General features: G+C 46.3%; 1 protein-coding gene across 1 annotated transcript; it reads left to right on the top strand.

Moving 5' to 3' along the window:
* Positions 1 to 2,339: 2,339 nt before the first annotated feature.
* Positions 2,340 to 12,903, top strand: LOC148148609 (uncharacterized). The gene is made up of 4 exons (XM_087992342.1): positions 2,340 to 2,442; positions 6,130 to 6,505; positions 8,669 to 8,979; positions 12,002 to 12,903. The coding sequence occupies exons 1-4, from the start codon at positions 2,340 to 2,342 to the stop codon at positions 12,901 to 12,903; spliced, it is 1,692 nt and encodes a 563-aa protein (XP_087848468.1).
* The last annotated feature ends 1,900 nt before the right edge of the window (positions 12,904 to 14,803 follow it).

The following is a 14,803-nucleotide window of genomic DNA, read 5'->3' as shown; positions in this document are numbered from 1 at the left end:
GTCTTTGACTGCAGCATACAAAGTTAAAAATCAGACAAAACCAGTATATAGTCCAACAAGGTTATTTGGAAGCACTAACTTTTGGTGCACTGCTCCTTCATCAGGTGGTTGTGGAGAATAAGATTGTAACACATAGAATTTATAGCAAATGTTTACAGTGTTATGTAACTGAAATTATAATTGGAAAAGACCTGGATTGATTAAGTCTCTCATCCTTTACAATCACTATGTTGGTTTCAGTTCTTTCATATGTAAATCGCAAAACTCCTGGTATTATTACGAGCCAATCGATCCAGAAACTCAGTTAATGCTCTGGGGACCAAGGTTAGATTCCTGCCATGACAGATGGTGGAATTTAAACTCTAGTAAAGAAAACATCTGCAAATAAGAATATACTGATGGCCATGGGAAAAACCCATCTGGTTCACTAATATCCGACAGGGAAGGAAATCTAATGGCCTCACCTGGATTGGCCGACATGTGACTCCAGATTCACAGCAGTGTGAGTGATTCTCAATTGTCCCCTGCTCTGGCCTGGCAAGCCATTCAGTTGTACCAGTCATTACAAAGTCTCAGAGAAATGAAACTGGACGGATCACCTGGCACCGCCCTAGGCACCGGAAAATGCAGGAACAGCCCCCTGTTGATCCTGCAAAGTCCTCCTTACTAACATCTGGGGGATACTGCCAAAACTAGGAGAGCTGTCTAACAAACTAGTCAAGCAACAACCTGACATAGTCATACTCACAGAATATTACCTGACATTCTATGTCCCAGTCACCACCATCACCATCCCTGGATATGTCCTGACAGACCCAGCAGAGGAGGCAGCACAGTGGGGATACAGTCAGGAGGGAGTTACCCTGTGAGTCCTCAACATTGACTCTGGACCCCATGGAGTCTCACGGCTTCAGGTTAAGCATAAATAAGGAAAACTCCTGCTGGTTACCATGTACCGCCCTCCCTCAGCTGATGAATCAGTTCTCCTCCATGTTGAACAATACTTGGAGGAACCACTGAAGGTGACAAGGGCACAACATGTACCCTGGGGGGGATTTCAATGTTCACCATCAAGAGTGTCTCAGCAGCAGTACGACTGATTGAGCTGGTTGGGTCCTAAAGGACAGAGCTGTTAGACTGGGTCTGTGGTGGGTGGTGAGGGAACCAACAAAAGGGAAAAACATACTCGACCTCATTCTTACCAATCTGCCAGCTGCAGATACATCTGACCATTACAATATCAGGAAGAGTGATAACCACACATTGCTTCAGGAGACAAAGTCCTATCTTCAGGTTGAGACTAAACTCCCACATGTTGTGTGGCACTAAATGTTTGTGATAAATGAGACAGACTTCAAACAGTTCAAGCAACTAAAACATTGGCGTCCACAATGTGATGTGGGCCATCAACAGCAGCACAGTCTGTGACCTCATGGCCCAGCACATCCCCCACTCAGCCATGACCCCATCAAGAGAGAAGATCAACCCTGGTTCAATGGAGAGTGCAGGGGAACATGCCAGGAACAACACCAGGCACAGCTGAATATGAGGTTTCAACCTGGTGAAGCCACCAAACTGGACTACTTCCATGCCAATCAGCATAAGCAGCAAGTGATAGACAGAGATGTGTGTTCCCACAATCAACAGGTCAGATCTAAGCTCTGCAGTCCTGCCACATCCAATCATGAATGGTGGCGAACAATTAAACAACTCAGAGGAGAAGGAGGCTCCATAAATATTCCCATCCTCAATGAGGGAAGAGCTCAGCACATCAGTACTAAAGGTAAGGATGAAGTCTTTGCAGGAATCATCAGTGAATGATCCATCTCACGCCCCTCCAATGGGCCCCAGCTTTACAGATACCAGTCTTCAGCCAATTCAATTCACTCCACATGATATCATGAAATGGTGGGAGACACTGGACACTGCAAAGGCTATAGGCCCTGACAACATTCCAGCAATAATACCTGAAGACATGTGCTCAAGAGCTTGTCGCTTCCCTGACCAAGCTGCTCCAGTACACCTACAACACTAGCATCTATCCGACAATGTGGAAAATTGCCCAGGTATGTCCTGTACAGAAAAAGGAGGTCAAATCCAACCCAGCCAATTCCTGACCCATCAGTCTATTCTCGATCTCCAGTAAAGTGATGGAAGGTGACACCAGCCGTGCTATTGAGCAGCTTCTGCTCAGCTATAACCTGGTCAGTGACGCCCAGTTTGGGTTCCACCAGGAGCACTCAGCTCCTGACCTCATTACAGCCTTGGTTCAAATATGAACAATTCCAGATGGGAGGTGAGAGTGACAGCCTATGACATGAAGGCCATTTGGATCGAATATGGCATCGAGGAGTCCGAGCAAAACTGGAATCAATGGGGGACAAGCTCTCCCATGGTTGGAGTCAGACCAGGCACAGAGGGAGAATGCTGTGGTTGTTGGAGGTCAGTCATCTCAGCTTCAGGACATCTCTGCAGGAGTTACTCTGGGTCAAGCCCTTGGCCCAAACATCTCCACCTGCTCCATCTTAATGTACACATAAGCACCTTCCCTTCCTCATAAAATCAGAAGTGGGGATGTACACCGATGATTCGACAATGTTCAGCATCATTAATGACTCTTTAGATATTGAAGCAGTCCGTGTTCAAAAGCAACAAGATCTGAACAATGTCCAGGCTTGGGGTCACAAGTGACAAGTAATATTCATGGCACAGAAATGCCAGGTGATGACCATTACCAATAAGAGACAGTCTACCAACTGACCCTTGAATTTCAATGGTGTTACTATCACTGAATTCCCCCAGTGTCAACATCCTGGAGGTTATCATTGACCAGTAACTCCACTGAACTCACCACATAAACACAATAATTGCAAGTATCGGTCAGGAACTCAGTATATCTCTGTGAGTAAACCACCTCTTCACTTCCCAAAGCCTATCTACCATCTACAAGGTACAAGTCGGAGTGTGATAGAATACTCCCCACTTGCCTGAATAAGCGAAGCTCCAACAGCACACAAGAAGCTGACACCATCCTGGATAAAGCAGCACACTTGATTAGCACTACATCTGCGAGCATCCATTCCCTCCATCTCTGATGCTCAGTAGTAGTAGTCTGTAGTTTGTGCTGCAGAAAATCACCAGAGATCATCAGACAGCACCTTTCAAACTCACATACACTTCCACCTGGAAGGACAAGAGCAGCAGTTATACAGGAATGCCACCACCATTAAGTTCCCCACCAAGCCCCTCACCATCCTGACTTGGAACTATATCATCGTTTCTTCACCATCACTGGGTCAAAATCCTGGAATTCCCACCCTAATGGCATTGCAGTTCAAGAAGGTAACTCACCAACATCTTCTCAAGGGGCAGCTGGGGTCAGGCAATAAATACTGGCCCAGTCAGCGACACCCAGATCCCACCAAGAATAAATAATTTCCTCCATGCTGTCCTCGACAAAGATTCATCCTCTGCACCGTGTGATAAACTGACTAGTGACATTAGTGGGCGGCACGGTGGCACAGTGGTTAGCACTGTTGCCTCGCAGCGCCAGAGACCCGGGTTCAATTCCCGCCTCAGGCGACTGACTGTGTGGAGTTTGCACGTTCTCCCCGTGTCTGCGTGGGTTTCCTCCGGGTGCTCCGGTTTCCTCCCACAGTCCAAAGATGTGCAGGGCCAGGTGAATTGGCCGTGCTAAATTGCCCGTAGTGTTAGGTAAGGGGTAAATGTGGGGGTATGGGTGGGTTCGCTTCGGCGGGTCGGTGTGGACTTGTTGGGCCGAAGGGCCTGTTTCCACACTGTAATGTAATCTAATAATCTAATCTAATGGTGAATGCCTGTCACTCTGCACTAAACACTGAGATAAACCGGACAGCCCAAAAGTAAACACAAAGTGAATGAGCCTTTAGAAAGTTAGCTCAGAGCCAGATGATGCATCTTATGTCGCTGCATGAAATGTGCGCATGCCCCTGACTGTGAACCAGGAGAAAGTGAGGTCTGCAGATGCTGGAGATCAGAGCTGGAAATGTGTTGCTGGAAAAGCGCAGCAAGTCAAGCAGCATCCAGGGAACAGGAGAATCGACTTTTCGGGCATAAGCCTTCCTGAAGAAGGGCTTATGCCCGAAACGTCGATTCTCCTGTTCCCTGGATGCTGCCTGACCTGCTGCGCTTTTCCAGCAACACATTTCCAGCCCTGACTGTGAACCAACCTGGCAGAAGCAAGTACAACATCATTGTCTCTGAGCTCCACAGTGAAGGGTGAGTTAATCTGAAAGCAGCCAGAATGATGTGGTGAGGCTGGGGTTTGGTGATGCCCACACACACCGACAAAGTGTGGGAGAGGACAGTGTTGATGGAGCATGCAGTGAAATGGTGCTGATGGTGAAGATGGATGAAGACCTGGAGAAGCAAACAGTGAGCTCCTGCCTCCAGGGAACTGCCCAGGCTTTCCTGTTGGGAACTGGCACCATCTGGTTTCCATAGGAACTGAAGGAAGGATTAGAATCTTCATCGAAATGAGGCAAGACCAGCTCCTAATGAGATAGAACAGCATGAAAATGAAGTGGTCACCCCTCACTCGTGAGATTCAGAATTCGCTGTTTAAATGATAAAGGGGGAAATTGGAAATACTTTTCACAACAAAATCTAATGCTTTCATTCTTGCCATATTTCCCCAACTTTCTTGTCTTTGCTCATGTCACTCGAGGCAGCAGAAAATTCAACTAAAAAAAAATTACGAACAATGTTCTCTTTAATCTACTTACAGGATTGATGATTCCAATGGTTGTCCAGGCCTGAGGACTTTCGATGCTAGTCATCCTGTAGCATCCAGAGCAGATCTATGGACTTCCTGTAGGACTCACATGGACACCAGAACCATGATCTGACCCCTGACCCCGCAGCATCCTGACCTCAACACAGAATGAAATCGGCCCTGTCTGTGAATTAGAATCCCTACGGTGTGGAAGTAGGCCTATCGGCCCAACAGGTGCACACCGACCCACCGAAGAAAAGTCCACCCAGACCCATTCTCCTATCCCTATTTACCCATGATGAATGTACCTGACCTGCATATCCCTGAACAATGGGATGGGCAAATTAGCATGGTCAATTCACCGAATTTGCATATCTTTAGATTGTGGGAGGAAACCTGAGCACCAGGAGGAAACCTGCACAGACACGGGAAGAATGTGCAAACTCCACACAGACATCACCCGTGGTGGGAACCGAATCCAAGTCCCTGGTGCTGTGAGGCAGCAGTGCTAACCACTGAGTTACCATGCCACCCAGAGTAGGTTTAACTAGCCTTTGTCCAGTCCCAGACCCTGTGACTACTCCAACCCGAGGAGGCCCTGCCCGACCAGGCCCAACTCACTAACATACAGGAGAAGTACACATGCTCAACCAACACCCAGAAACGTCCAGAAAACTTCAAGGAAACAGGAAACACCTGCTGGCCTGAAGGTGATGCTGAAACAGCACAGTTACAAGACCACCACCCCCCTTTCCCAGCATACTTCTCACAAATGTCCAGGCTATCAAAAACAAAATGGATGAACTCAGATCCATACTTACCTACCAGAGGGAACTCAGAGGCTGTTGTGTGCTGTGTTTCACGGAGACTTGGCTACCCCTGCCATTCCTGACTGCTCCCTACAAGCTGAGGGGTTCTCCATACACCATATCGACCACACAGCATCCTGGGGGAAGGTGAAGGGCAGTGGGATATGTGCTCAGATGTAGCAACTCTGACAAGCCATTGCTCTGCTTGACCGAGAATACCTTACCGTAAACTGGCACCCTTGCTGCCTTCCGTGAGAATTCACCTCCACCATCTTGACAGCAGTCTACATCCCACCCCATGAAGATGTGAAGAATGCCCTGGATGGATTTTCCACCGTCATAAACATGATGAGACAAAATTCCCCGAGTCCTTACTCATCGTGGCGGTGATCCCAACCGATCCAACCGCAAGAGGGCACTGCCAAAGTCCCACCAACACATCTCCTGCCCCACTGGAGGACCCAACATCCTGGACCAGTGTTACACAACCATCAAACACACCAATAGTTCCATCCCCCGCAGCACACATCAGAAAATCAGATCACAACACTGTGCCCCTCCTCCCAGCTTGCAAGCAGAAGCTAATATGGGAGGATCCTTCACAGAAAGAAATACAATCTTGGTCTGAGGCAGTGGAAGAGCATCTCTGGGACTGGTTGGAATCAGTGAACTGGATACTATTCAAGGACTCAGCAGAAATCCGGGACGATTGCACCATCATCATCACGGACATCATGAGCAAATCCACGGAGAAGTGCGTGCCAAAGTCACTCCGGGTGTTTCCCAAATGGGAATCTTGGATGAACTGGGAAATCCACATCCTCCTGAAAACCAGACACTCAGCATTCAAGTTGGATTACCCAGACCAATACAGAAAACCCAGGTATGACCTCCGCAAAACCATCAGAGATGCCAAGAGGCAGTATTGGGCCAAGAGTTGGAGGTACAAACCAACCATCCAGACACCCACTGTCTGTGGGAAGGCCGAAACAACATAACGGGATACAGAATGAGGCAGAGCAAGACAGCGGACAAAGATACATCCCTCCCTGACGCGCTCAACGCTTTCTATGCACTGTTCAAGCAGAAAGCCAGCAGTGCGGTATTACATTCCCCGATAGCTCCAGGGGCTCCTGTCCTCTCTGCCACTGCTGCTGATGCCCGATCAGCCTTCCTCGGAGTCAACACAAGGAAAGTGACAGGCCCAGATGGAGACCCTAGCCATTCAATCAGATCTTGTGTGGACCAGCTGACATCTTGACCTACAAGTCGAAGTCCCCAATTGCTCCAAGAAGCCCACCGCCGTCTCAGTACCTACGAAAGCACGTGCAATGTGGCTTCATGACTACTGCCCAGTGGCTCTGACCTCCATAATACTGTAGTGCTTCGAGAGGCTGGTCATGGCCCACATCAGCCCTGGTCTCCCAGCCTGACTCAATCCCCTGCAATTTGCCTTCCGATGTAACAGTTGCACAGCATTTCCCAATCCTGCCCTCATCCCTGGAACATCTGTATAACAAGGGCATCTACATCAGACTCCTGCTCATCGACTTCATCTCCACCTTCAACACCATTATCCCCTCCAGACTGATCACAAAACTCTGAGACTCTGAGTCTCGGCTCCACCCCCTGCAGCTGGATCCTCAGCTTCCTGACCCACAGACCACAATCAGTGAAGATAGACAGCAGCACCTCCTCCACAATAACCCTCAACACTGGAGCCCCCCAAGGATGTGTTCTCAGCCCCTACTGTACTCCCTGTACACCCACGGCAGTCTGGCTAAAGTCCGTACAAACACCATCTCCATGTTTGCTGCAGACCCCACTGTGGGAGGATGGATATCAAACACCAGGAAGGAGATAGAGGGCTTGGTGACCTGGTACAATGAGAACACCCTCTCTCTCAGCATCAGCAAAATTGAAGAACTGATCATTGACGTCAGAAAGACAGGAGGAGAAAATGCCTCCTTCTACAGCAATGGAGCTGAGGCTGAGAGGGTGGAGAGTGTCAAGTTCCGAGGAGTGAAAGTAACTGTCAAGCTGTCCTGGCCTTCCCACATAGCTGTGATAATCCACAAGGCACAACAACGCATCTTGTTCCTCAGGCAACTTCAGGAATTTGGCCTGTCCATAAGGTCCCTCACCAAACTCTCCAGATGCAACACAGAGATCATCCTGTCCCGGTGTAACAACCGCTCTGCCCAGCACAGTAAGGAACTACAGGGGGTTGGGTGCACAGCCCAGACCATCACGGAAGCCAACCTTCCATCCATGGACTCCATTTACACGGCTGGTTGCCGTGGAATGGCTGCCAACAACATCGAATACCCCTCGCACCCCGGTAATGATCTCCTACAACCTCACCCATCAGGCAGAAGGTACAGAAGCTTGAACACACCCACCAGCAGCTTCAGGAACAGCTTCTTCCCAGCCGTTATGAGCCTGATGAATGGAACCTTGAACTTCAAATAACGCTGACCTTGTAAATGTTGATCTTGCCCTGTGCACACGCTGTGGGGTGTAACCTGTACATCTCTGTCCACATTTCTGTTCACCCTGTGATCTGTATATCCCTGCTTACTGTGATCTATCTGTACTGCTCATAAATGAAGCTTTTCACTTCTTCTAATCAATCAATCAAACAACTAATGTGTCTCTTTTCAGCCTGAACCACAGCGTTTCAACATGTCTCTCTGCTGTCAGTGCCTCAGAAAACATGTTACTGAAGTGGTCCTTACTTTAAACTAAGGGAGGCAGAGTACCCCAACTGACTGGCTGTAGGAACAGCAATTATCTCTCCAGCCTTTTTTGAACAGGAGTGTATTATTTATAACTATCCATTTCTTTCAAACCACTTCAATATCTCCAGATAATTGAAAGATTATGGTCAATGCCTGAATCTCTCCTTCTCTCAGTAACTCATGTCCATACAGTCCGCGTTTGCTCCAGGTCCTATTCCATTGTAGGAATAGTGTACTGGATTGAAAGGGTTAACTGAACATGTTTGTTCAGTGACTGTACTTGATGTCAAACTCCATGGAATTTAATAGTGTCCCAGGAGGGTTTCCCTTTTCTATTAATAACAAATTCCTTACAATGTACAAAGCTGTAGTATCAGTGACAGCATCACCTCCAGCATCACCCCCAGCACGAACAGGGACCGACAGCTCCAGAGACTGGGAGCTCGGGAGAAGAGAGATTCAAATCTGAGAACAATAGATTGGAATTTTACAACCATGGGTTGGAATCTGAACACAGAAGATCGGAATTTTACAACAATGGGCAGGAGTTTCTCAGCAACAATTGATTATATTTTTGCAAATTACCACTTGATGTCATTAACAAATCGGATCCGTTATATACTCCGGGTTATTCAACACATTTACTATCCCACCCTTGTTATTGTTGGTGTTCCTGGTAAGTCTCTAGCTCTTAATTAACTCTTAGAACTATCTTTAACTGCATCGCTTTCCCTGCCAGTTGCTCTGTCCTCCTCGCTGCTTTTGCTGTTATTCCTGCTAAGTGTCAAAGTCTACCCATGAGATCTGTAAATCACATTTCACCGTAGTAATGCTCTTATCATTTCAATTTGGAAAGATCAAAGCCATTATCTTTTGTTCCTACTATAAGCTTTAATGCCTATCCACCGATTCCAATCCTTACCTGGGTCAAGTCATGAGGACCAGTGAGATTATTCAGAATCCTACAAACCCATTTAAACCCGAGTTGGGTCACCCTCGTGTTCGTTCCTGGCACTGACTCGGGTGGCCACTGTTTCCAACATGTATCTCATTCCAAGAAGCTTTTCAGTCAACTCACTTTCCCAGTTCCCCATCCTGACCAACATTTCGTGATCCCCATCCTCCTCCACCCCTCGACATCAGGGTGAAACAAGTACACTCTCTCAGAACTGGCTGCCACAGGAATGGAGCTGTCTGAAAACCAGAGACTTTTAGAATGTGCCTTGCATTGTTTCTTCAAAGTTTCCCTCAATTGCAATGAACTGACCCGGACAATGAATGGTGCTGGATGTGATATTTATTCCACTGCCTGTGTGTCAATCTATTCCCGTGCTGCAAGTGACCCTTGACCACTCTTCTGTCCAAACTGCCAAAATGTGACCAAACCCCTGCCTTCCAAAATCTAAAACCAGTCAATGGTCTCGGTGCCATGACTGCTGGCTATGAGAGAATGTTCCTATATTTGTACTGGAGAAGGTCTATTCCAACACAAGTTAATTCAATGACCTGCTTAACCCCACTGGCGATGCACTTTCCTCCACACCACCCCCATGTAGTTAACTACACCAAGGAGTCAGCACAGCTAATGGGAGGGCACTCGGTAGAATTCTTGAAAAGAGACACCAGTGGGTGCAGATACATGGTACCATGAGAGTGGCATCACAGGTAGATAGGATGGTAAAGAAGGCGTTTTTCACACTTATCCAAAGCTAGAGGGCATAGGTTTAAGGTGAGCGGGGAACGATTTAAAATGGACCTGAGGGGCAACTTTTCCACACAGAGGGTGGTGCATGTATGAGACGAGCTGCCAGAAGATGTGGTAGAGGCGACTACAATGACAGCATTCAAAACAAACTTGGACAGATACGTGGATGGGAAAGGTCAGAGGAATATGGGACAGATACATGAACAGAGGACTAGTTCAGAGGAGGAAACCTGGTTTGCATAGACAATTTGGATCAAAAGACCCTTTTCCGTGCTCTATAATTCTCCAATTCTATGGCCCAGAGCTGAGGATGCAGGGCAGGAGAACTGGCAGGAGAAAACATCGACCAGAGACCATCCCTCAGTGTAGACCCCACTGCAGGCCCAATCAGTTTCATCTCCAATGGCAACAGTGCACTGGTTTAAACTGTTTCCAGCCTTACTAAGCCCTCTGTGCAGAAACTAACATCAGTGAGAATGCAGAGACCATCCAATGATGCAGCAATGATACAGTCCAAATCACCTTCAGCTGCTTTATCACTGACCATCCCTCCATCCTGGGGTTAGAATTCAGGATGTTTGTTGATTGTTGTACAACATTGTGTATCATTCCCCATTTGCTGGTCACAGGAAATCTCAACATCTACACATAGCACTGCCAGACCTGGGCTGACTGGTGCCACTTAACTCCAAAAAGAGTGAATATAACCATTTCACTTGTCATTAATAGCTTTACCATCACTGAATCTCCCACTCCCAATCTTCTGGGGGATTACCATTGACCACAGACTGAAGTGGACCAGCTCTGGAAATGACAGTGTTACAAGACCACATAAGAGGTTGTACATTTGTGGTACATACCTCATGTCTGTATGACCCAAAGCGTGTCCACCATCTACAAAGGGCAAGGCGGGTGTGTGATGCAATACTCTGTACTTTCCGAAATGAGTTTAGCTCCAAAATACACCAGAAACTTGACATCATCCAGTGTATAGCAAGCCCTTTGATTGGCATCACATCCACAAACATTCTCTGCTTTAACATCAATGCACGGTGGCTGCAATCTGAGGCTTGTGGAAGATGCACTGCAGCAATGTTTTAAAGGCTCTTTCACAACATCTTCCAAAACTGTGACCTCCACCATCTCAAAGCAATCAGCCATCAGCTGCACAGGGAAATTATCTTGGGGCCATATTGCTGTTCCTTCACTATCACAGTGTCAATATGGTGGAACTTCCTCCCTAACATCTCTGTGGGTATACCTACATTACATGGACTTCGGTAGCTGAAGAAGGCAGCTTGGCAGCGTCTGAGAGGGGACAATCAGAGATGAACATCGAATGTTGACCTAACCAGCATCGCCCATATTTTATGAATGATAAAAGATGGTAATCAAGGACTACTGTTCTTTCATTACACAAAATCCCTAAATAAATATGAGAGTGAACAATATACACAGATATATGATAACATAAATCCATCTGCATTGGATGAGGATCAGGAGCAGGATATGTGTGATGATATGCTCGATGGTCACTTGATATTAGTGAATGAGGTTCTTCCGCACTAAGTTTGAATGACTCTGTAAAGATGAAGAGCAGGAACCTGATCATTTCCTCCACTCTAATACAGGGTCACTGACCTCAGTTCTGCTTCAAAAACTGAAACATACCTCTCATGGTCTTGGTGATTTCCCCTGCATTACCTTGTTTTCAATATAAATAATTTGTCAACACAGTGTCAATCTTCACAGAATATCTTATAAACTGCTATTCCTCATTTTCTGTATCATATAACATATTATTTTTTACTTAGTGACTGATTTGGTAGGATGGTAATTTTTGGGTCCAGCAGATTACTCAAACATAGCTATGAATACTTCAATACATTTTCAGAAAGAAGGACACATTTGCAAATCTGACAAAGTACTCTGTGAAATTGTCAACTTTTCTAACAGCTTGATTAACTTCCATATTTATTTTTCTTCCTCACAGTTAACATCATCACAATTATACTTTTGTTGCAAGGAAAGTGTGGTCTTTCAAAATGTATTACTCAATACCTGGTGGCGATGTCAACAGCAGACATACTGGTTATTATACTCGATCTGCTATTAAGGCACATTCCAATTGTTTATAAGAGAGAGTTTCGTTTCCTACGGTCCATCCCCATCTGTAATATCCATGCTGTCTTCCTTTATGCAGCCACCGACTGTTCTGTCTGGTTTACCGTCACTTTTACCTTTGATCGATATGTGGCCATTTGCTGCCCAAATCTGCAAATTAAATTTTGTACTGAGAAGACAGCAGCTGTGGTTCTGGGAACAGTGACTGTGCTGAGTGGTTTGAAGAACATTTTCTGGTACTTTATGTTCACATCTCAGTATTTGCTCAGGAATCATCCCTGGTTTTGTTCAGTACCAACTGATATTCGGCACTCTCCAGTCTGGGGAATAATTGAGTGCCTTCATTATATCCTGACCCCAGCAGTGCCATTTGTTCTGATTCTGCTGCTCAATGCTTTAAATGTCAGGTACATTTTAGTGGCCAGCAGAGCCCGCAGGAGACTTCGGGCTCACAGCAGTGGGGAGAATCCCAGTGACCCAGAAATGGGGACTCGAAGGAAGTCCGTCATTTTATTGATTGTTATCTCAGGGAATTTCATCCTGTTATGGTCAGTGTTTGTGGTAAACTCTCTCTGGAGACGAATGTTTTCAATGGGGTATAAGGCAATATATCTACATTATTTTGTTCGAGAAATAGAATACATTCTCCAGCTCCTAAGTTGCTGCACAAACACTTGTATATATGTCGTGCCCCAGACTAAGTTCAGGAAACAGCTGAAGAACATGGTAAAATACCCTTTTACCCAAATGGTGAAATTCATTAAATGGTGAGATGGATTGGAGAATTCAGGGATTAGGAATGTGTTCTGTCTCAAAATTCATCCAATGCACTTTCTATGGGGTCAGTGATACAGACACAGTGAGGGGAGTCTGCACTCTCCAATCTTTGTGAGACAGACTAAGTATGTACAGTTGGCAGCCCTGGTGCTCCACGACAGACACAGAGTAAATGGTCTGTTCTCCCACAGTCAATGATGTAGACAAAATGGGGTCAATCTGCTGTACCCAAGGTGTGTGATACAGATGCAGTAGGGACAATCTGCCCTCTCTAGGGTATGTGTCAAAGACACAGTGAGTTTGGTCTGCCCTCACTGGGATTCATGTGAACAAACCAATCTGAATGAGGAGTAGGAGAAAGTGAGGACCACAGATGTTGTAGAGTCAGAGTTGAAAAGGCAGTGCGGCAGCAGATCAAGTAGCGCCCGTGAAACAGGAGAGTCGGTATTATGGGCATAAGTACTTCATCATTCCTCATGAACTTCCTTGGAGTTTCTGATGGACCTGGGCAGAGCTGTTACCACAACAAACCGTGATGTACACAATTAGAGTGCTTTCTACGGTGCAACTTCAAACCTCGGTGAGTGTCGTTATGAATGGGCTGAATTTCCTCAGACTCCTGAGGAAGAAGAGGCACTGTTGTGAATTCCATGAGTCCACTTGACACTTCCAAGCAGTGCTTTATAAACCTCCATGCAGTCCTCTGTACAGCACCATGCAGTCTGCTATACACCTCCATGCAGTCCTCTATACAGCACCATACAGTCTGGTATGCACACCGTGCAGTCTGCTATACCCCTCCATGCAGTCCTCTGAATATCTCCATGCAGTCTGCCATATACCTCCATGCAGTCCTGTACACACCTCCATGCAGTCCTGTATACAAGTCCATGCAGTTCTCTATACACTTATATACAGTCCTCTATACACCTCCTTACAGTTGTTTGTATCCCTCTATGCAGTCCTCTATATACCTATGTGCAGGTCTCCATACAACTCCATATGACTCCATTCTGCTATACATCTCCATAAAGTCCTCCGTACTGTCCCCTGTACCACTCCAATCGGTGCTCTGTACCCCTCCATACAGTCCTCTAAACACAGTCATGCAGTCCTCTGTACACCTCCAAGCTGTCCTCTCCACCCCTCCATGCAGTCCTTTCTACCCCTCTATGCAGTGGGGGGAAGGGAGGTGATGCTGGCTGTTATTATCATGAGACTAACAATCCAGAAACTGAGTCAATGCTCTGGGGACCCAGGAGTGAATCTGAAGAAGTGGTCCCCCGGGGAGAGGTCTCTCGGTTCCACTATCGGTCAATAAACACACCTGTCAACGAAACTTTGTCAATCGCACAAGCAATCACATATTGTCTGATACAGCACTGGGTTGGCAGACTCTGATTCACCCAGAAGTATGAACACTTCTTGGCAATCAAAAGTATCCAACAACTTAGAGAGTTTTCATTAGGTTTATACACACTGTTCATAGTCAGACACGGAGCATGATCGCATAGTAACAATCAATGAATGCATGATATCACTTCATTGATCGTTGCTTCAACCAATGATTTTGATTTATAAAGAAGTTAAATCATAAATCAGCTTGCAGGGTGCAGTGAGCCATTCCCATTCCAAAGGCTTGCAGTGTGTGGTTAATATTTCCTCATTTTATCTGTCTACTTTTCATTCTAATGGTTAATGATTATTGGTTTATATCGGTTAGCTGCAGTTGGTGATATAGACACAGTGAACCATTTTGTCTAATCTAATTTAGCAATGCAGAAGCCATTTTGTGCAGCTCCTTTAGCCATTTTGTCCTACCGCCCGGAGACCCATGTCCTCAAATCCTGCCATGACAGATGGTGGAATTTGACTTCAATTAAAAAAAAAGAGT

Source organism: Chiloscyllium plagiosum, unplaced genomic scaffold, assembly GCF_037043375.1.
Source record: "Chiloscyllium plagiosum isolate Xiang-an unplaced genomic scaffold, Cpla_swu_hap1 HiC_scaffold_12, whole genome shotgun sequence".
NCBI classification, from domain to species: Eukaryota; Metazoa; Chordata; class Chondrichthyes; order Orectolobiformes; family Hemiscylliidae; genus Chiloscyllium; species Chiloscyllium plagiosum.
The sequence above is the reverse complement of the archived record's forward strand: the minus strand, read 5'-3'. Positions and strand labels throughout refer to the sequence as shown.